General features: G+C 37.9%; 2 protein-coding genes across 2 annotated transcripts; both read right to left on the reverse strand.

The window, feature by feature from the left end:
- Window positions 1–3,780: 3,780 nt before the first annotated feature.
- Window positions 3,781–4,734, reverse strand: LOC105713664 (olfactory receptor 2F1-like). Its single transcript, XM_021665312.2, has one exon. The coding sequence runs from the start codon at window positions 4,732–4,734 to the stop codon at window positions 3,781–3,783; it is 954 nt and encodes a 317-aa protein (XP_021520987.2).
- Window positions 4,735–22,460: 17,726 nt separating this feature from the next.
- On the reverse strand, window positions 22,461–23,411 carry LOC105713728 (olfactory receptor 2F2). Its single transcript, XM_012447497.2, is given in 1 exon segment — window positions 22,461–23,411. A coding segment is annotated over 1 exon segment (951 nt).
- Between the last annotated feature and the right edge of the window lie 321 nt (window positions 23,412–23,732).

Here is a 23,732-nt window from a genome sequence, read left to right on the forward strand (position 1 = left end):
GTGTGCTTCTTGCTAGAAGTACATGTAACAATCTATGAAATATTATTGTCAGAAAGATAAATAAATTTGATGAAACCTCTGAATTAAACAAGAGATAAGAAATAAAATAACATGTAAAATTACACTATAGGAATGTCATAAAAAAAATCTAGACTGAATGAAAAATCTAACAGGAACAAACAATGCAGTTTTATTTAAAAAATAATTCCAACAGTAAAATAGTAGAATTTGTAGATTGCCAAATTACTATAAATTTATTAATTGATAGAATAAAAGAATCCTCAGAGCTATAGTACTGGAATATATGGGTCTTATTTAGATTTTTATTTGAACAAATTGTAATTTTTATATATATTGGGTTTTTAAGGAAAACCTTCAATGGTGTTTTTATGGTTCTTAACTAATGAAAAATATTTTATTTTCAAATAATTTTCAGTGTCTTTTTAAATTTTTTCTATTTAATGGCTAACTAGACAATGAAGTTTAGAATAGCATCTTATTTTGTATTTCGGTATCAAGAGAATATTCATGCCTTCCACTGGGAATGTCTTTCACAAGCAGCTATGACTTAGAAATTTGTGTAGTGTCAAGGTGATCCAACTAGTTTAATTTATGAAGAATTTAAGTTACTGAGAGAATGCAGCCTTGAAATTTAAAAGTCTATCAAATAAAAAGGATAAAAATTGAAATTTAATAGACAGAATATATGATGATTAATATTGACCATCAGCTTGATTGGATTGAAAGTTACAAAGTATTGTTCCTAAGTGTGTCTGTGAAGGTGTTGCCAAAGAGGATTAACATTTGAGTCAGTGGACTGGGAGAGGCAGACCCACCCTCAATCTGGGTGGGCACCATCTAATCAGTTGCCAGCATGGCTATGATAAAAGCTGGCAAAGGAACGTGGAAGGACTAGGTTTCCTGACTCTTCTGGCCTCCATCTTTCTCCTGTGCTGGATGCTTCCTGACCTCGAACATCAGACTCCACTCCAAGATCTCCAGCTTTTGGACTCTTGGGCCTACCCCAGTGGTTGGCCAGGGTCTCTTGGGCCTTCACCCACAGACTAAAGATTCCACTGTTGGCTTCCCTACTTTTGAGGTTTTGGAGCTCCAACTGCCTTCCTTTCTCCTCAGCTTACAGATGGTCTATTGTGGGACATCACCTTGTGATCACTTGAGTCAATACATAATAAACTCCTTTTTATATATTCATCTATCCTATTAGTCCTATCGCTCTCTAAGAACCCTGACTAATACAGAATATGGGACTATAATAGTCTATTTCTTCATACCTAATGTCCACTCTCAGTATTTCTGCTTCCTGAGACATCAAGACTTGGATAACCCTTCCAGGAAGAACCCCAACATGCTTAGGAATGGTTTGAAGGCAAAGGATTGTGGGATGGTTGATGGAGAAGCACTGTGGGATGATCACAAACACCATCACCACGTTACCACTCGCAGAACTGAAGCTATAGCATCTTCAAGTATTTTCCTGCTTGATATATCATGTATATATTTATATTTTTGATTACTTTCTTCTTATCTCTTTCCCATACCATTTTATATGAGGCATGTTCATGATGGTAAATTTTCCAGTTTCATACACAATTTACAGAATGTTCAGACAGCATCATCACATTTTAGAAAAGGAATGAGATTCAGATGGCATTTCCAATCTGGGAGATGAAGTGTTTTAGCTGACATCACTTTTAAATGACACTACTTTACTTGTTTCCTTCCCATTGCATCTACCTTAATTCAGATTTCTCTAATGTCTCAAGAGTATTACCCAAGCAGACCCAGCAGCCAGCTGGTCATCTTGCCTCTGATCTTTCCTTCCACGATCTCATTTGCCAGAGTGATATTTTTAAAATGTAAATCTTTTCAATCTATACCCTTCTAAACATTCTTTATGGATTATTGTTTTCTATCGGAACAAAGTTAAAATATACGTAGACATTTGACACCTTCCAGGATCTGACCACGTCTAACCCACCTACTTTATCCTCACTACTTCCTCACTCTTCTCTGCCCTGAAATTAAACTTCCAACATTTTTTGAACTTTCATGCTTGTCCACATCTCTACAATTTTGTACAGGTTCTTTCTTCTTTGGGTTTCTTGTCATCTGGACAACTTGTTCTTACATTTCTGGTCTCAACCCAAGGGTCCTTTTATAGGAAGCCTTCTGCAATCATCCCCAGTGGGCTTCCCTTCACTGTAATACTTACCACAATGCATTATCATTGTTCCATTATCTGTCATCCTTACTATGTGACATTATTCTTGTCAGGATACTGTCATATTGACTACTGTGTCCAACAACCATTTATTGATACTGACACAGAATAGATACTCCACTGATAGTACCTGAAATATAAATTTAATTTGCCAGCATTGTCATCTTTTAGGATATCTGCCTATCTTGCAAAATTTAAGATCGTATTACTATTAATATAAAATTCAGATGTCAAACGGGCTTTGGGTTATATGTCTTCAACACTGTTTGAACGCTTAGATTCTATGATAATGTGTTGACAAATGTGAGAACTCCAAATCAACTGACTTAAAGAAGACACAAAAGGATGACAGGACTTTGACTCCTTCAAGGGAGTAGGAAGACCAGCTATTATCATATTCTTTCTTTCCTTTCCCCTTTTTCAATTACGTCTTCTCCTTCTTTTACATAGTTATGCTTCTTTTCAAAGGAAGGTCCAATCTCAGACAAGCCCAGGTTACAAGATTAACAAAAGTTTACCTACGGCTCTGTTGTGTGTAAGTTCACCCATGGCTCTGTTGTGTGTATGAGGGTGGGGAAGACAGGGGGGTAAGAGAAGTTTGCAACATGGAGACTTTAGGGTAACCTTTGCACAGTTGACTGATTTTTCTTGATGTTCCAAAATTCATATTAAATGATCTTACCCTTCATTGACTTTGGCTGAAGAGTTTGTCCTTAGATTAACTATGTCTTTGACATTTTATACAGTATCTCAAATGTGTGTGCTTTTTTCTGTGTTTCTAAAGATTCAGAGAAAGAGCATATAGATTTTTCAGAGATTGATAATTTTTAATATTTTAAATGATATATAAGCAGTAAAATCCTTCTCAAACTGTTTGGATACTGGCAAGGAGTGCCTGAAGCTTGACTTTCTTGGTCAATAATAGTCTTTAGTACAAACAGTCATTAATATTTTTCCACTGAATTACCTCCAGCACTCAGGAAAAGACGTTATGTTCACATTTTGTAGGTCCTGCACTAAAACATTTTAGTCAGCCTTGACAATAACACTTTTCTCAGAATCTTGACTCACACATTTACTGCATGTGGTGACATACACTACACATTATTTAAAGTGAGTCTTCAAATGTAAAAATACATTTTGTTTTCAATGGAAGCACCATAACCTTTTATAAAATGTGGATGCATAAGTACCAGTGGTCCAAGGTAAGATCCATGAATAGGTCAATGATTACAAATGATGTGACAAATCAAAACAGTAAGTAGTAATTTTTTTCAGTTATCATCAGGCCATAAGAATGGAGGTGGAGGAAGTGTGGGAATTTTTATAACAGCAGTATCTAACTCCACTGTGCACAAAAATACCCCCACCTCCCACACCCCATCCAACTCAACCACTTAGCCTCCTACATAACATCCTCAGTACGTGTTATGTCATCTCCTTCCTGGTTGCCAGGGCAACATAGTTTATGCCTGTCGGATCTGAGTTGGGTGGAGAACAATGAGGCAAAGCTGTTTTCTCTAAGTTATGTTCATGAGTCAAGTTGCCAGCTTTGATGTTAACCCAGAGACTTTCCCTAGTAGTTTCTGCCAGGCCCCCTTCACCTCTTTGTTCCTTAGGCTGTAAATCATAGGATTCAGCATTGGTGTCAAAATGGCATAAAAGAGAGAGATCAACTTCTCCTGAAGGACAGAAGGACCAGAATGGGGCTGGATGTAAGTGAAAATGGCCATGCCGTAGCACAGGGCAACCACCGTGAGGTGAGAGGCACATGTGTGGAAGGCTTTCCTCCTTCCTTCTCTGGACTGGATCTTTAGGATGGCAGAGATGATCCGGATGTAGGACAAAAGAACCAGGCAGAAGGGTGTCATCAGAAGAAGAATGCTAGACACCATGATGGCGACCTCATTGGAGGAGGTGTCCACACAAACCAGCCTGACCACTGCTAGAAGTTCACAGGATATGTGATCGATAAACTTGTTTGTGCACATGGGCAGCTGAAAGGTGATGGCAGTCTGCACAAGAGAGTTCATGGAGCCACTGACCCCGGATATGATGGCCAACCTAGCACACTGTCCTCCATGCATGATGGCTGAGTATCGCAGGGGGTCACACACAGCCACATAGCGGTCATAGGCCATCACTGCCAGGAGAACAAACTCAATCCCACCCAAGGCCAGGGAGAAAAATAACTGGGCTGCACAGCTCCGGAATGGGATGGCTTTATGTTCTGCAAGAAAATGCACCAGCAGCTGAGGGACTATGCTTGTGGCATAGGAGACATCAACAAGGGAGAGGTTGGTGAGAAAGAAATACATGGGAGTGTGGAGGCGGCTGTCCAGTCTGATCAGAAGAACAATGAGACAGTTTCCCAGCACGGTCACCACGTACATGACCAAGAACAGGACAAAGAGGGAGACCTGAGTGTCCCAGTCACTGGACAGGCCGAGGAGAATAAATTCACTCACCCAAGTCTGGTTATCTCTTCCCATTTAAAAAATTCAAGGATTATTAATCTGTGAAGGGAGTCAGAAAAAAAACAGAAGCTGTTGAATAATCATAAGAGTAACTTGTTTGAATGCATTCTGTACATGCCAGCAAGCCTTAGGTAAGTACTTCAGATCATTTATTGGCCAAAATGATAGCCTTGACCCAACACTCATTATACCTACTTTGCATCAGAGAGACAAGTCATGGCCTTTAAACGACACAATTTAATATAAGGAAAGTCAGTTAAATCCTGGAAATAATGCATTACAACATTAGGAATTCTACATCTTTACCAACTTACTTCAGATTCCAGGAAAAGGAGAGAATTGCAAATGACAACCACAGGTAAAATTATGAGCAATGAAGAAGAATATGGTTGGTAAGTTAAAGAATCACCTTAAACATGTCAACTAGACCTATCTTGTTGAAATGTGTGAATCTACTACAAAAGGAGAGATTTGGAAGAAGCAAGGCCTTGAGGAAATATCTGGACCTGGAAACCTAGGTTTAAACCTGATTTTATTAGGCAGATCCAAGATGTTGTTTTATTGATAAACATTATATATACAAGAGGACATTATTACATAACTCATGAGTACATTTAACATCAAACGTAGATAACATGTGGGGGAAGGACTTTTTGAACTTTGTACTGGTAGTACAACTGTAGAATCATGGGTTTTAGTAGTAACAGGATCTCTGTGTTGGGGTAGGTAAGCCAACAAACATGATTTCCCTGCATCCTCTCCACAAATTCAGATACAAATAAAATTGGAGACAACCTGGAACATATCTGAGAATATAGGGATGGCTTGGATGCTTGGAGGATCCTGGGGCCCACTGATCTTTTGGGTAGCCTTTGATCTCTTTTTGGGTTGGGGTAGGGGTAGAGATTATAATTGTACTTTGGTCTCTTATTTTTTATTTATTATTATTATTATTATTATTGCTCTTTTCAACTTGCTGCTGTTGCTATGGCCACTAAAGAAAACAAATATGAATATGAATGCTTAGACTTTTTAGATACAGATACAAGGGAGGAAAAGAAAGCAGGTGTTTAAGGACCCTTCTTCATCGTCCAAGACAGAGAAGATATGAATTCACTTGAATGTACTTTGGAATGGAGATTCCCTTCTCCTTACTTTTGCTCAGCAAGTGCTTAGTCAGGAAAACTGATGTTATACATCAGTTTTGAACATCAAACAAGTTACACTGTAAAAAAAAAGAAAAAATTAGAACCAATTCCTTCTTATTCCATGTCTGCCTCTTCATGAGCTTTCCTTTTATTGCAGTGTTCACAATAAGGAAAAGTAGGAAAGAAAGAAGGCAGGAGGCATTGAGGGCAGAAACAGGTCTGGACAGACCAGGATGTCTTACCTACAAGGGAAAGACTGTCAATGCTTCAACTCTCTTATTTGATAAAAGATTAAGCAAAATATGTAGTTCCAGAAATGCTCATTCCTTTCGTAGTTTACATCCATTTTTTCTAACCTCTCCCTAATGTTCTTCTCAAGACCTTCCTTCTCTTAAATTTCCTCCTCTTACATTTCACCCTCAGGGCGCTTTTCTAAAATCATAATGAGCCTGGGAATACATTTGATTGCCTCAAAGAGACATTCAAATTTAAATTCTAAAACCTCAAAAACATTTCATTAAAAGAAAACCTGTCAATTATTGTTAAATAGATTCCAGATTTGCATCTGAATTAGACATCTTTCCGTTAATTTGGCAAACACCTATAAAGCGCCATCGTCATTAGATGATGGATTTGTAGTGTGATTATTACCCTTAATTTTCACAGAGAGCTGACCTATTAGTGAGGGAAAATATGTAGTGATCTTCCCCACATCTTTTGCTCCTCTGCCTCACTGGAGACCCTGCAAGCCCATAACTCACTGCTACTCTCAGCCACCCCACACATCTCTCCACTATAGTCCTTGTCACATTACTAATGAGTGACAGTGTCTCATCTCAGAGAAAGTGTGAACTGCAGAGCCTAACAGCTCCTGTTTGTATCCATATCTGTTTGTTCTGCTTCCTGAGACTTGGAGCAAGATATTTATCCTCTCTGAGTCTCATATTCTTCATGTGTGAGATGTGTCTAATATTGGCCAGCTGAAGGGTCCTGGGTGAAATTAAAGGAGTTGAAGGACTAAAGTTCCTGCAGGAGTGCCTGAACAGGCAGGTGCCCCATATTTACTGATGATCCTTAGTCTTGATTTCATGTTCTCTCTTTCAGAATCTTCTTTCTTCATTTACTCCCTCTCTCTACCATCCTCAGGTTTCTCTTGCTCCTGAGCAACTCCCTCTCCCTCATTATAAAAGAAACTATATAGGCATCTCAATTTAGGAAGCTTTTCTGTATATTTAGCATTCTGAATCCCTCTTCATCTCACATCTCTGACAATTAGAATCCATTTTCTGGATTTACTTCTTAATATTTATCTCTTAGCCTGTAAACATTTCCACCCACACTAATCTATAGAATTTGAAAACTTAAAGTTTACTGATAACCTGCCATCATCAGTTCCAGAGATTTTTTTTTTATTCTGCTTGGATTCTTTATTTACCTTGTAACAAACAACATTACCTATTTGTTCCTTCAAACTTGCAACTGTCATGGACTTCTGTCCTGATGGTCTTCTGTTCAAATTTGCCTTATCAGTATTCTTAACCTTCCTGAGTCTCCCGCTCTGTTCTATGAGCATTAGCTAAGGTTCTGTGCCCAGAACTTGTACTCAACATCTACAATTTTTCTTGGAAGTCTTTTTGTTTCTAGCTATAATAATTACTATCAGTTCTATATGGCTTACCCTCAATTTTACATTTATTTTCTAGATTTATCTCAAAAACTCCAAATGCATTCCAGAAAAGCTGAATGAATGTTTTCCTAAATGTCTCACCAATGCCTGTATTCCTCTATTCACAAATGAAATTCCCTCCTGAATTCTTTTTTTCTATCAGCAGAATTAGATTTCTCCTTCTCTCTCAATGAATCATCTTTTATTTTTCCCTCTTCTTCTGCATGGCACAGAATACATTCTTTTCCTTTATTTTATTATATATCCACCAATCTTCCCCTTACTCTCAGCTACATTTACCCTATCCCTCTTTATTCCCACCTTCTAGAGTGCCAGAGCTTCCCTGTAAATTTCCCTAATGTAACTTCCATTCACTCCAAAAATCATGCAGTCTACTTCTAAGTTAATTATATAACATGCAAATGTTTATGTTATTTTTAAGCACAAACAGATCTATAATATCTAAGTGCTTAAAGATTTAAGTTTATCCTGGGCAGAATACTTTTCATACATTCCATATTCTGCTCTTCGTCTATGATTAACTTTTATTTTCCTAACCATGGCATTTATTATCATGCCCTGTGTTTTCCAGCAAAGTCTTTTATTACAATAGGCTGCTAATACTTAAATATTTTTCATTGATATGTTAACTAATTTTTATTAACCCATCAAGTTTGCTGTTTTTCCAGTGGCCATTGTGAGTTTCAAAATAATTAATATTCAAAAATATATCTTGTCCCTAACGTTTTTGGACTCATGTTAAAGAAAATGTAAATATCACCTGCATTTGGAAAGCCAGTTAAAAAGGAAACATGTATAAGCCAGATGATTTTAACACATCTTCAGATAAAACCATCTCCATATTACTCTGGGCTCACCTTCCAGCTAAATATAACTGGCTTTCTATTCTTTTTTTATAAATATATATATTTTATTGCATTTTAGGTTTTGGGGTGCATGCGAAGAACATGCAAGATTATGCATAGGTACATACATGGCAATATGGTTTGCTGCCTTCCTCCCCATCACCTATATCTGGCATTTCTCCCCATGTTATCCCTCCCCATCTCCCCACCCCCTGCTGTCCCTCCCCTAGTTCCCCCCACAGACCCCACAGAGTATATGATGCTCCCCTCCCTGTGTCCATGTGTTTTCATCATGGTGAATGGATTAGGTACCAGATAACATGCTTCATATCCAAGCAGTCCTACAGGGAGCCAGAGCTTGATCTTTACTGCTTTAACTACTTTGTGGAATCTGTACTTCCCCTACACCAGTGACATTCATTGAAGTCGACTAACTAAGGAAAAAATGTGAGAATAGTTCCTCAATTTGTCTGTACAAACGAGACTACCAAAACCTCTTAATACAAGGTTGGGCATGCAGCCAAGTTACAAAACCAGTATTGGACAATGAACACAGCTAATAGTCCTATTTAGCTCTTTGTGGTGTGCAAGTGTGACTGTGTGCCCTTCTCAATACTTGTTCAACTCCAATAACGTTAACTTTTTGCCAGGCATCTAATAGTCCTTTAGTAAGCAATAAAATTCTATTTTATATTCTTAGAGTTATATCATCCTCATACTCAACAAACATCAAATCAAATTTTTCTATATATGTTTTGAGCTTTCCTTTGACTGTTGGAAATAACCAAATCATGCTGCCTGCTCAGAACATAGTATTGAAGAATGACATACTCTGTGGTTTGCCTCCATAAACAGGAGCACAATGAAGAAAGACATTCCTATTGCCTGTCTTTTATGAATTGGGGTGAATGTAATCACTGTGACCATAAGAAATAGAAAACAATGTGTGATATAGTAAGACACATTTGAAATAGTCTGTGAATGATTATCTCTCGTAAAGCCCTGTCACTAATGCCTGAAATTTATTACACTTATATTGAGCATTGTCCTTTTCTGTAAAGTGTCTAAAAATGCAATAATGCTAAATGAAACTCTTATAATAAAGTATCTAAACATTGTCAACTGATATAACAGCTTACACTGATCCTTTACAATACAACATGTAACAGTAAAAACTGGAGCTTTAGATGTAAATAACCTAAAAATTGCAGGAAAAAGTCAGGGAAGAGGTATGGATAGCAAAGATCAAAATTTTCTAATTAAAATAGAAAATTCCTTTATTGGAATGGCTAAGTTGAGCTAATTAATATATGCATCACATCACATCACATATGTATTATTTTTGTAACGATAATTCTTACAATCTGTATACAACAAATATATACAATTTTCATTTGTCAAACAAATAAAACAAAATTACTTTTTTTTGGACCCACGTAAAAGATCCTCCCTGTGCCTTCTCTGTTTATCCAGTAATTATTAGATCCAGTAATCAATAGTCACAGCAAATATCAGGACTGAAATGTTCTTCTATCTATGACAAAGAAAGACCAAAAAAATAAGTGTTTAGATTCCTCACACAGTTCATTTTACATAACAAAAAAACCATAATTTAATAGTTAAATTTCAATCAATCATGATCTTTCTTTAATACAGCAAATCTACGTATTGATTCCATGGGATCTATTTTCTTTACTGTAAAAGTTAAATCTAAATTGCAACAAATTAAATGTTCTTTTTCAACCTACCCTATCTTGATTAATTCACCCATTACTCTTTTTCTTGTTGTTTCAATTGACTATATCTTATAATATCTTTGAAAATACATGTCACTCGAACAAGATGAAGAGTAAAAAATTCACAGAATTGTGCTAGCAGATGTTCAAACCTGTACTAGCCTTTGTCTGGATGGGATAGATAAAATTGGGCTTTAGATGTTCCTTCCTTCCTTTCTCTGACTTTATATTCTAAACCCTCATCTATGAGCCAAAAATCTCCATGCCAGTCTCTGTGGATCTCTACATGCAGACCTGCTTTCCAGCAGATGTGGCCCCTCTTCTAAAATTGCCTTTTCCTCTCCCCTTCTTAAAAGGAACATACGCCATGGAATATTATGCAGCCATTAAAAACGAGGAGTTCACATCCTTCGTAGGGACATGGATGAACCTGGAAAACATCATTCTCAGCAAACTGACACAAGAACACAAAATCAAACACCACATGTTCTCACTCATAGGCGGGTGTTGAACAAGGAGAACACATGGACACAGGGAGGGGAGCACTATACACAGGGGTCTGTTCGGGGGGAGGGGGGATAGTGGGGGGGTGGGGAGTTGGGGAGGGATAGCATGGGGAGAAATGCCAGATATAGGTGAAGGGGAGGGAGGCAGCAAATCATACTGCCACGTATGCACCTGTGCAACAACCTTGCATGTTTTTCACATGTACCCCAAAACCTAAAATGCAATAAAAAAAAAAATTAAAAAAAAAAAGGAACATCAGGAAAGGCAAGATCTTAAGTCAAGTTAAACATGTGACTCACAGTAAATCTTAGGCAGTGATGTATGATAATATTTGTTGTAAACATCTGGTATTTTGAAATTATGGAATCCTTCTGCCAACTAGTCTGTTAGAGTTTTCTTTAATCCTGAAGAGTTGATCTCTGAGATGGGGGTGCCATAGATGCCTAGCTCCATACAGCTCTGCAGAATGCTGAGAAGAAAGAGTACAGCCCCAGGCAACCATGGCTTCTCACCTAAAGTTCCCTTTCAGCCTTCTACCACATCCTCCCCTATTGCTACTCTAATGAAGTGATAAGATGTTGGAGGAACTATGAGCCACTGTTCATCAAGTAAAAGATGAGAAGACAGACCCATAGTTAACATCAACCAGGCATTGACAGAATGTTTCACTGTGTTGGTGCCACACAGACAGGATCATAACTTGTGGGCCTCTGGAAATGTCTTCAGATGCTGCTGTTCACATTGTTGTTTTGTTATTTTTAATTGCATTTAAATTTCATTGCTACCCTGTGGACGAAGACGCTGATATATTTAATTTATTCTTGCAAAAAATCAAATGTCCAGGGCTTGACACTTAGGTATAGTTTCCATTTGCAACACTGGGTTCCATGTTTTGCTATCCTACCCCAGTCAGTGTATTATACATTTTTGAGTATCTATCATAGTTTCCCACTTCTACTGACTGGCTCTTAAAAAATCAACTTGTCCCATTTTCCCCATATTAGAAAGACGGAAGTGTTGGCTTGGAAAGACTCAGGAGGTATGAACACTAGAAAAGCATTTCTCAGTGTCTCACATTCCAAAAATATATTTCTGAATAATAATCCCTTCCACTATTTACATCAATTCAAAGAGTGCATGGTTAAACAAAACCTTGTAAGAGCCTTATAAATTTAATCTGAAACATAGCGAGGCTTAGGGGCATATTGCCAATAGTATCTCTTGTTCATCATAGTGATAATTTCCTAAAGCTAAGGACTAAAAAACCAAAAACTTTTTATAAAATGTGTGCACCATTAGTCTAACACTCCACTGAGTTTTAATCCTATTTCCCCTTCTTGTTGGAGTCCTCTACAATCTTAGCTGGGGCAAATAGAGCTCTGAATATTTATAGAATATTCAATAGAGTACATGAAAGTTAAGTCCCACAATCTACATACATTTTTCTTTCATGCTTCTATAAATAAACCAGACACATTCCTTTACAGACTTGGGCTGTCATTAGAAATGTTAATTTCATTTAGAAGAAGTGCATCTGACGTGGTTGTATACACTGAATGCATCCATCATGGGCAGAAGTATTTCCATCATCCTAACATTTGGATGCCCAGAACCCAGTGCCACTGGGTGGATGAGAACTCAAAGACGGTTTTAGATATCCTGAGAAGACAATCAGTTTTTATTCTTTGAGACCTTGTTATCTATTTCCTGTCTTGATTTGGTTGTCTGACTTTTCACATAATCTGAGTCCAATTATTGAGATTCAGGGTCTCAAACATGGTGCAGTCCTAAAATTTGCCTTTGCTAATATGCTTTATCATGGTTTCATTCTGTAAATGCTCATCTTCTTTATATCTCTTCTCTCCTATGTCTAAGTCTAGGGTATTCATTTGCAGTATAATTTCCTTAGTCTGGATAGTCTCAACAGTGCAATCTTTACAACATACTCTAGATTAATGAAACCTGAGTCAAGAGACCTCAACTGTAGTCTCAGTTCATATTCTGAGAGCTGTATGAATTCAACCAATTTCTTTTGTCACCTTACATTTAAAATTTCTATCATGAAAAGGAAAATTACAATCAGAATACTCTTAGAGAAATCATTGAGAGAACAAACATTAAAACAATTGACAATTTATCTGAAAATGTAATATACATATTTGGAAAGGTAATATATTCCTGCTACATGTTCATAAATATTAATCAACATCTAAATAAAAGTTTTATAGTTATGAGTTTCTCCTCATATGTCTTGCCCAACAATAATGCAGAATGCATCCATGGTATCTCTAATTTAAAATTAATAATTATCTTTTTCCCCAACCTCTGTTTTCACTCTCTCTTCTTCTCTACTAGTGATAAAGTTTGAAATTGAGAAACTCATACATTGAAAATGTATGTAGGTCTCCAGCTTCTGAAAAGCAAAATTATTTTATTACATTTATTTTAATACTTAGGGTAAGATGATTTCACCATTCATGGTTCGTACTTCTGATCCAAACTTCCTAAAAATTGATGTAAGAATGATTTCTACCCCTCTATAAACTTCTGTTGACACTTACCCTCTGTTGAAATTTTCTATTAAAAGCTCTAAAATAGTCATCAGAGCCTGAGAAAGTGGACTTATCTATTTCAGTAACGATTTAAGTTGTTTCGTAGAATGCTCCCCTCCAACAAAATGATGGATAATAGAGTTTAAGGGTCCCAGACTCCTCAGGCTCAGGGACTCAGAAATCACCTGGGACTAGTTTGAATAGTGAGAAAAACCACTGGGAGGAAGTTCATAGATGCCCTCAAACTGGCTCATCCACAGACCTAGGGAAGTGTGGTAGTGGCTGACTTTGCACAGAAGGGCTGAGAGATTCCCCTCAGGAGCTTCATGTGTTAGAGTGCTAATTGTCACCACTCCTAATTCTCCAGAGCAGGGCCTCCAAGCTGCCCTTTCTGTCCCTATGGAAAGCTGTGCTCCTTCCCTCTCCCCTCAAAAACTCCATGGAAGCCTTAGGTCCATGAAGCCAGCTTTGTGAGGTTTAGGATGTTCTCCTGTAGCTTGAAACTGAGTCTTAGACCTCAAAGCCCCCATTCCAATTAGCAGTTATGGGTCTCCATCCATACCTGGTGAACCAAGCCAATTTTTATATTTGGCACTAGCATGCCCTTACCTCTGTCTATAGACAAGAGAATTGTGCTTTAACCCCCAGAGTTTTGTGCAACAAGTTTTTCTGACCATTGCAAGTGTGGATAAACTAAGTATAATTTTCATGGTGTTAAGTTCCAATACTAATAGCATCACATTATTTTAAGATTTTAATTAAGAGTTAAGACTGTAAATAAGACCTACATAAAGAAAGTCTTATGATCTACAGGGAGAAAAAAGGGAAGGCAAAAAGTTTATCCAAAATCCTTGATACATTTTGAATGTATGTCCCTGCCAATTCTCATGTTGAATTGTCATCTTTAGTTTTGGAGGTGAGGCCTTGCGGGAGGTGTTTGAATCATGCGGGTGGATTCCTCATGAATGGCTTGAGCCATCCCCCTTGGTGTTAAGTGAGGTCTTGCTCTGAGTTCACACAAGATCTGGTCATTTATAAGTGTGGGGCACCTCCCCATCCCCAATCTCTCTCTCTTTCTTCCCCTCTTTTTTCCATGCAATGTGCCTTGTCCCACTTCGCTTCTGCCATGAGTAAAAGCTCCCTGAGGCTTCCCCAGAAGCTGAGTAGATGCTGATGCCATGCTTGTACAGCCTGCAGAACCATGAGCCAATTAAACCTATTTTCTCTATAAATTACCCTGTCTCAGGTATTTCTTTGTAGCAGTGCAAGAATAGCCTAATACAATTCTTAACATGGAATGGTTTACTTTCTATACCTCTTTAAGTTTTTAATATCTAGGAAGAGGTTTGATGCAATTTTGAAAAAAACAGTCATGTTACTGTTCTGATATAATATTTACGTCTCAAGCACCCCCCGTTTTTTTTTCCTGGGTTTGTTTTAATGAGTTCTTTTTTTTTTTTTTTTTGGAGACAGAGTCTCACTCTGTCACCCAGGCTGGAGTACAGTGGTGTGATCACAACTCACCATAACCTCAATCTCCCAGGCTCAGGTAATTCTCCCAACTCAGCCTCCCAAGTAGCTGGGACTAAAGGCATGCACCACCACATCCAGCCAATTTTTGAATATTTTGTAAAGATAGTGTTTTGCCATGTTACCCAGGCTTGTTTTGAACTCCTAAGCTCATCAATTCACCTGCCTAGGCCTCCCAAAGTGTTGAGATTACAGGTGTGAGCCACTGTGTCTGGCCTTCAAGCACTATTTTTTTTTTTTTTTGAGACGGAGTTTCACTGTTGTTACCCAGGCTGGAGTGCAATGGCGCGATCTCGGCTCACCGCAACCTCCGCCTCCTGGGTTCAGGCAATTCTCCTGCCTCAGCCTCCTGCCACCATGCCCAGCTAATTTTTTGTATTTTTAGTAGAGACGGGGTTTCATCGTGTTGACCAGGATGGTCTCCATCTCTTGACCTCGTGATCCACGTGCCTCGGCCTCCCAAAGTGCTGGGATTACAGGCGTGAGCCACCGCGAAGCCCTCAAGCACCTTTTAAGTGAATCATTAATCCATTAATCATTCAGCTACCCAGTCAAATGCCTGGGATTTCCTCAGCACAACCATCTACTTGTCCACTCATTGTACAACTATCATCATCTCAAAACTCACAAATGCAATTGCTTAACTACTCCCCAACCTGTTGATGAATTTTGTCATCCACATATCAACTCATTTATTTCCCTAATATCACTTACTTAGTTACTAAATCTTCTTTACTTACCCAGTGTAACATCACTACTTCATTCCATCATGTTACTTAGCTTCGGATATTATAGCACTGAGTGACTCTGACAAAAGTTCTGTAATATTCCAGGCAATAAGGAGAAAAAGTAGATATTCTTCTCATCCTTCTCCCCAGTTTCTAAATACCCATAGCATTGAAATAATTAGTTGTATAGTTTTTCTGAGTCATATTGGAAAAATTATATCACTGTAGAAATTCAGCTGAAAATTAGCACACATTTACCCACTTATACTTTAGCTGTTAAAACAGACCTTAAGTTTCTTCTAGTCTAGAGTCTATATAGATTATAAAAAGCTATAAAAATTGCTTTCATTCTAAATAGGAAAAGGCCAGATCATCTACAAAATCATAACTATTTCTGAACTCATTAGCTAAAGTTGCGGGAAATCTATAAGCATGAAAACTCAAGAAAGATAGATATCTCCAAAAAGACATGGGAAATGAGCTCTGCCATATGTAGGCCAAAGCATGGGAGGAAAGTGAGGCCAACATACAAACCAGGAAGAATGTATTTGCTAAAATGCTGAAGACTGAGTGTTGAGTACTATGAGTATGGAGTGGGAGGAACCATGAATAAAAAAGTTCATACTTATACTCAAGATTTTCTCCTCAGACTTTTAAACAGTCTTAACAAGAATGTTTGGAGGAGGGTGGAAAACCAGAAAAAGCTTCCTTCTAGGTCTAGGGAAAGACAGCAACATCTACTATGGGAGGCAGAAAACACCCTCCCTCCTACCAAGTCTGTCTCCCTTGGTGAAAAAAACACTGAGCCACTAGAGAAAGAGCGTAAAACTCTGTTCTTTCCTAGAGAAAGATGAAGACTCATTGCTGAGGGAAGAAAACTGAAAAAAGTTGCTAGCCCTGGAGTTTCTGTGGGGCAGAAAACCATTCCAGGTTCAGAGCATGGGCTGTCTCGTAAGGCTGAAGATGAGACAAGATCACCGAGAAAGCCTTAACTCTATCACACCACGACTAAAGGTGTTTCTAAGATTCAGATAGAATGAGAAAAAAGGAGAGTAAACCCTCACCTTCTATCACCAGGCTAGTAAGAATCAAAGCACAAATAACAGAAGTTTATTATGGGGAGAGAGGCAGCAAGTGGAAGGAAATACTCCCTGATACATAGTATCATAGGCAGAACTTAAACTGAGGGTGGAAGAGCAATGTTGGAAAAACCCCTATAATATAATATTCCACCCTAGGTAAAATTTGTTACAAAAATTTAGATTTGTTGGTGCACTCATTGAGGATAACTATACAACAAAACTCAATCCCTGCTCAATTCATGACTGCATTAATGCCCATACCCCTCACACAGCACTACAGAATAAACAGAAAAGACATGCCCATTGCAAAACATTATACTATTTATCTCAGAGTCTACTATCCTATACACACAATGTTGCAGTTCAACCAAAATAAAGATCTGAGAAAAGGAAAACAACAACAACAACAACACTGTTACTGGAAAAAGCAATGGACAGAAACAGAATCAGAGATATGACTTATATAAGGGAACTATACACAGACGTTTAAAATAACTCTCATTAATAGATTGAAGGATCTAGTGGAAAAGACAAACACCGTGCATAAAGGCAGAAAGAATTTCAGCAAATAAACACTCTTCAGAAGAATCAAATGAAAATGCTACATATGAAAAACCCAGTAACAGAAATGAAGAATGCTCATAAGTAGACTCAACAGAGCTGAGAAACAACCAATGAGCCTAAAGATGCATCAATAAAATTTGGCAAAATGGAAGCACAAAGAGAAAAAAAACAATGAAAAGAGAAAGTGGGGAGCAGGTGAGGACTTTGCAATATCAAACAATCTAACATGCATGCAACTGAAAAGTCTCAGAAATTTTTAAAAAAATATTTAGAGATAATCGCTAAGAAAAATAAGAAATTGAAGCACAAATTCCAGAAGCTCAAAAATTAAAACTAAAAACAAATAAACCAACGCCTAGACACATAATAGTCAAACTGCCAAAAAGCACAAAATAAAGTGGATACCTTGAAGGCAGGCTGAGGGGGAAAGAAAGACACATATCCAGAAAGGACAAAGATTCAAATCAAAGCTGACTTCTTGTTAGAAACTATGCTGGCCAAAGGACAATAGAGTTACATTTTTCAAGCCCCGAGGCAGGGAGAAATCTATCACCTAATATTTCTGTATGCAGAAGAAAAATTTTGAGAACAAAGGAGAAATAAATTCTTCTACAGACAAACAAAAACTGAATGAATACATTTGCAGCAGACCTAAATCAGAGGAAGTTTTAGTGGCAGATCTCTGTGCAAGAGAAATATTATAGCAGACAGAAAATTTGATATGTAAACACACACACATACACACAGAATCCTGGAAATGGTAAAATTGAAGGTTAGCACAAAATTCATTTTGAAAATGTTTAGCGCACTACAAGATAATTGTCTGATGCAAAAATAATAGCAATGTGCTTTGTGGTCATTGCTCAACGTAAATGTATAATGTATGACAATAATAGCATACAAATGTAAGGGAGCAAAAACCTGTTTGAAGGTTATATGCTACCCATGAAAGGATATCATATCATTTAAGCTATATTCAAATTAATTTAAAATGTATATTGTAAGCTACAGAGTAACCACTAAAAAATGTAAGTGGTATAAAGATAAGCTAATAGTAATGAAAAAATGGAATAACAATACACAATTGATATGAAAATCTAGTGAGACAAGAAGAAAAGGTGAAACAGGGAAAATGAAACAACATGGTCCTAAATAACATGGATCAAAGAAGAAATCTTAAAAGAAATTAAAAATACTTTTAACTAAATGAAAATGAAAATGCAACTCATTAAAATTTGTGAAATGCAGTGAAAGTACTCAAGAGGAATTTAGAGCATGGAATGCATATATTAGAAAAGAAAAAAGGTTCAAAGTCAATGATCTAGACTTCTACCCGAGAAAATTAGGAAAAAAAAAAAAAAAAAGAACGAATTAAATTTAAACTCAGCAGAGGAAAACAAATAATTAAAATCTGAGCAGAACTCAATGAAAGTGAAAATAAGAAATCAAAATAAAACTGGAATAAAACCATAAGCCAGTTCTTTAAAAATATTATTAATTTTGCTAAGCTTTTAGCCAGGCTAATTAAGAAAAAAGGCGAGAGGACACAAACTGCTAATATCAGAGATGATAAAGAAGACATGACTATGAAGCCCAGGGATATTAAAAGGATAGTCAAAGAATACTATTATAAGCAACTCTATGCCCACGTATTTGATAACCTAGAGTGATCAATTTCTTAAAAGACAGAATCTGCTAAAACTCACAAAACAAGAAACAGAAAATATGAATAAGCCTATATCTAGTAAATAAATTGAATCAATAAGCAATAATATTTTAAAACAAAAAGCACCATGCCTAGTTGAGTTTACTGGTGACTACTACCAAACATTTAAGGAAGAAAATATACCAATTCTCTACAATTACTTTCAGAAGATACAAGCACAGGGACTCCTCCTAACTCATTCTATAAGGTTAGCATTACCCAAATACAAAGACAAAAAGAGACAAAGGCATCATAAGAAAACTAGAGACCAATATCTCTTATGAACATAGATGCCAAAATCCTTAACAAAATATTTATATTTCAACCTATTCTTTGCACTACTTGTTTCTTGGATCAAGAGCAAACCAAGTTAGAAGGAAACTGGATCACCAGTCTGGATCAGATTCTGTGGTCTGGTCTGTTGAGGATGAAGACCATGTGCTCCTGCTGAGTCCTCATAAGATGATCCTGGGTGGGCTCCTGTTGACAGGGGGCAAAGAAGTGTGAAGTGTGTGGTGTCAGGATGGAACGGACACTTCCCAGGCCTTATGTCTGCCTGTGAAGGGAAGTAGGTTGGGTTTCTCAGACTTTCCTGAGAGATGAACTTCTCTGGGACCTGCATGGCTGGGCTGGCAGGCTGGGTGGGTATGCATAGTGCCTGCCTCTGGGTCCTTGTCTTCTGAATTATGAAATTAATAAAGGTACAGCCAAAAAACTTTCAGAAGGAAATGGATTCTTTTTGCTCTAGTGATCAAGAAACCATAGTTGTGTCTGGAAGGACTGGTTAGATTATTTTGTATAAGATTTAGAAGGAAATAATTTTTTTTCTTTTTGAGATGGAGTCTCGCTCTGTCACCCAGACTGGAGTGCAGTGACCTGATCTCGGCTCATTGCAACCTCCGCCTCCTGGGTTCAAGCGATTCTCCTGCCTCAGCCTCTCGAGTAGCTGGGAATACAGGTGTGCACCACCACACCTGGCTAATTTTTGTATTTTTAGTAGAAACAGGGTTTCACCATATTGGCCAGGCTTGTCTGGAATTCCTGACCTCGTGATCCTTCCGCCTTGGCCTCACAAAGTGTTGGGATTACAGATGTGAGCCTCCACACACAGCAGGAGGGAGAATGAGTATCAGTCAAATCTTAATGGTGAGAAATATAGGTGTATGTAAGGATGTAATTTTTCCAATGCTAAAGCCATGCAGAGAGCTAAATAATCAGGCTAAATGTTTTCAAATGCTTATTTATTAGCCAAAATCCTAGACTTTTTACTATCCAGGGCTTCCCTCTAAGGGGCCTGGTTGTATTTCACAGAAGCTCATCATAAGTCAATAATCCTTGAAGTCCACACAGAGTGAGTTGTTCCTGTCAGCATCCTCAACATTACAGAGTATATACAGTAATAATTTTTCTAATTAGTGAACTATGTCATCAGGGCCTATTGTCTGGGTAACCAGCATTGAAATTTTTGCTATGATGATAATGATGCAATTTCCCCTTTTATCTGCACCTGTGCTTCAAAATCAGTGATCTCCATATTTTTCCATTTGGGATTTACCATAAGCAGACCTGTCTATGCTCATCCAGCCTGCTGAGCTCAGCCCTGCAGGCCTGAGACCACTGTCACACTCTAGAGGAGGTTCAGATTCCTCTAATACCATTTAGTGTCTGCATGGTATTAATGGAGCAGCCCACTAGATTGACTCCTTGCTTCTAATCTTTTCTTTTTCTATCTCATTTGCCCGTGATATTTCAGAGAATAAAATTTATGAAGCCATTCCTCTGCTTTAAAAATCTTTACTGACTTCCCATTGCTATTAGGATAAAGTTTAAAGATAATGTAGCATTCAGTGCCCTCCATGAACCAGTGCATTCCTACCCACTCACTTCATCCTCACTACTTCCTCAGTCTTCTCTGCCCTGCAAGTGCAGCCTCCAGATATTTTTGGATACTTAAGTCTCTCCCTCTGCACTTTGGCACAGGTTTTTCCTTTGCTCCAATTTCTTGTCATCTGGATAACTTGCCCTCTCACTTTCCTGGTCTCAATCTAGACCTTTTCTGTTGTTTTGTTTTGTTTTATGTTTTAACAGGAAGACTTCTGCGATCACCCCTTACTCTATCTGTAATATTTACAACATTGCTTTACAATTGCTTCATTGTCCATCATCCCTGCTATGCAACCCAGAATTGTATCTAGAACCATTCATTGTCACTGGTGCATACTAGACACTCCATTGAGAATGCTTAAGTTAACACCAATCGAAATTTTAGTTTGCTGTCATTGACATCTTTGGGGATGTTTGCTTACCTTGCAAAATTTAAGACAGGATAGTTATTAAGGTAAAACTGATATTTCAAAAGGGCTTTGGATTATATGAACTTTCATAAAAACCTAAGGTTCTGTGTCAACGTGATTACCAATGGAAGAACAGAAAATTAACTTACTGAAAGAAGAGACAGGACTTAGATGTCTTCAAGGAAGTGAGATGATCAGCTACTATCATATTTTTTCTCCTCTTTCCCCTTCTTTACCTTATATATTTGTTTCTTCTTCTTTTGTATTATTGAGAAATTCTAGCAGCAGTGAGACCTCCCCTCAAGCTCAAATGACTAGGTTTGGAAAGTTGACTGGAGCCCTGTTTGTATGTGTGAGAAGGAATAAGAAAACTTTTTAATATGGAAATTTGAAGGTAACATTTGCACAGCTGAGGCATCTATCCTGACTCCTCAAAATTCATGTTAACATTTTCTTCTCTTTCACTGGTATTGGCTGAAGAGTCTGTCATTTCTTGGATTAACTATGTTTTTGATGTTTTATAAGTTATCTCACACTTTATATGCTTATTTTGTTTCTAAACATTCAAAAACGGAGTTTGTGAATTTTCCTGAGATTGGACATTTTTAATATGTTAAATGATACTTCTTATGCAGTAAAATTCCTCTCAAACTGAGTACTGGCAAGTAGTACCTGAAACTTACATTTTCCTTGCTAATAATAGTCTTTATTATGAACAACCATTTTTAACTCTATCAAGGCAAAACAAGAACTTGAGTTGTTATTTCTCCACTGAATTACCTCCAGCACTCAGAGAAAGACATTTCGTCCACATTTAGAAGGTCCTGCACAGAATCATTTTAATAAGCCTTGACAACAGCATCCTTCTCAGAATGTTGACTCATAATTACTGCATGTGGCTACACAAACAACCAAATTATTTTCAGTGAGTCTTCAAAGGTGAAAATGCATTTTGTTTTAAATGCAAACACTACAACCTTTTACAAAATGTGGATAAATAAGAACCAGTTGTCCAAGGTAAGATATATGAATAGGTTGATGACTATAAATCATGTGACATGCCCAAACAGTAAGTAGTACTTTCTTGAAGTTATCACCAGGACATAAGAGTGGAGATTGAGACATTTTGGAAGGTTCTACTACAGCAGTAGCTAACTCCACTAACCATACTGCTGTGATATAAAATTATCCCCACATCCCACACCCCATCCAACTCAACCACTCAGCCTCCTACGTGACATCCCCAGTACATACTACATCATCTCCTTCCTGGTTGCCAGGGAAACATACTTTATCCCTGTCATATCTGAGTTGGGTGGAGAACACTTGAGGCAAAGCTTTTTCTCAAAGTGATGTTCATGAATCAAGTTGCCAGCTTTGATGTTAACCCAGAGAATTTCCCTACTAGTTTATGCCAGGCTCCCTTCACCTCTTTATTCCTTAGACTATAAATCATAGGGTTCAGCAGGGGCATAACAATGACATAGAAGACAGAGATCAGCTTCTCCTGAAGGACTGAGGGACCAGAATGGGGCTGGATGCAAGTGAAAATGGTTGTGCCATAGCACAGGGCAACCACTGTGAGGTGAGAGGCACATGTGTGGAAGGCTTTCTTTCTTCCCTCTGTGGACTGAATCTTTAGGATGGCGGAGATGATCCAGATGTAGGACAAAAGAACCAGGCAGAAGGGTGTCATCAGAAGAAGAATACTAGACACCATGATGGTGACCTCATTGGAGAAGGTGTCCACATAAACCAGCCTGACCACTGCTAGAAGTTCACAGAATATGTGATCAATAAACTTGTTTGTGCACATGGGCAGCTGAAAGGTGATGGCAGTCTGCACAAGAGAGTTGATGGAGACACTGACCCAGGATATGATGGCCAACCTAGCACACTGTCCTCCATGCATGATGGCTGAGTATCGCAGGGGGTCACACACAGCCACATAGCGGTCATAGGCCATCACTGCCAGAACAAACTCAATCCCACCCAAGGCCAGGGAGAAAAATAACTGGGCTGCACAGCTCCGGAATGGGATGGCTTTATGTTCTGCAAGAAAATGCACCAGCAGCTGAGGGACTATGCTTGTGGCATAGGAGACATCAACAAGGGAGAGGTTGGTGAGAAAGAAATACATGGGAGTGTGGAGTCAGCTGTCCAGCCTGACCAGAAGAACAATGAGACAGTTCCCTAGCACTGTCATGAGGTATGTGACCAAGAACAAGGAAAACAGGGAGACCTGAGTGCACCAGTCACTAAATAAGCCAAGGAGAATAAATTCTCTCGTCCACATCTGGTTATCGGCTTCCATTTAAAAATGTGAGGAATATTAATCTGAAAAAAGAGTCAGAAAAAAACATAAGCTGTTGAATCCAAGAATCATAAGAATAACTCCTTAGGAATGTATACTGTATACAACATTCCAGCCTTGGCCAAATAGTTTAGATAATTCATGAGGCCAAGATGACAGGCTTATTTCCAATATACAATGTATTTACTTTGCATTAGAGAGACAGTAGTGCTTTCATAAGGACATAATATAGATTCAAATAAGCCAGTTGAAGCCTGTGAATCATGCAGTGCAATTTTTGGAAGCTTTACCTCTTTACTAACTTACCTCAGTATCCAGGGC

This window comes from Aotus nancymaae, unplaced genomic scaffold, assembly GCF_030222135.1.
Source record: "Aotus nancymaae isolate 86718 unplaced genomic scaffold, 86718_ANA_hifiasm-v0.15.2.pri h1tg000002l, whole genome shotgun sequence".
In the NCBI taxonomy this organism is placed as follows: Eukaryota; Metazoa; Chordata; class Mammalia; order Primates; family Aotidae; genus Aotus; species Aotus nancymaae.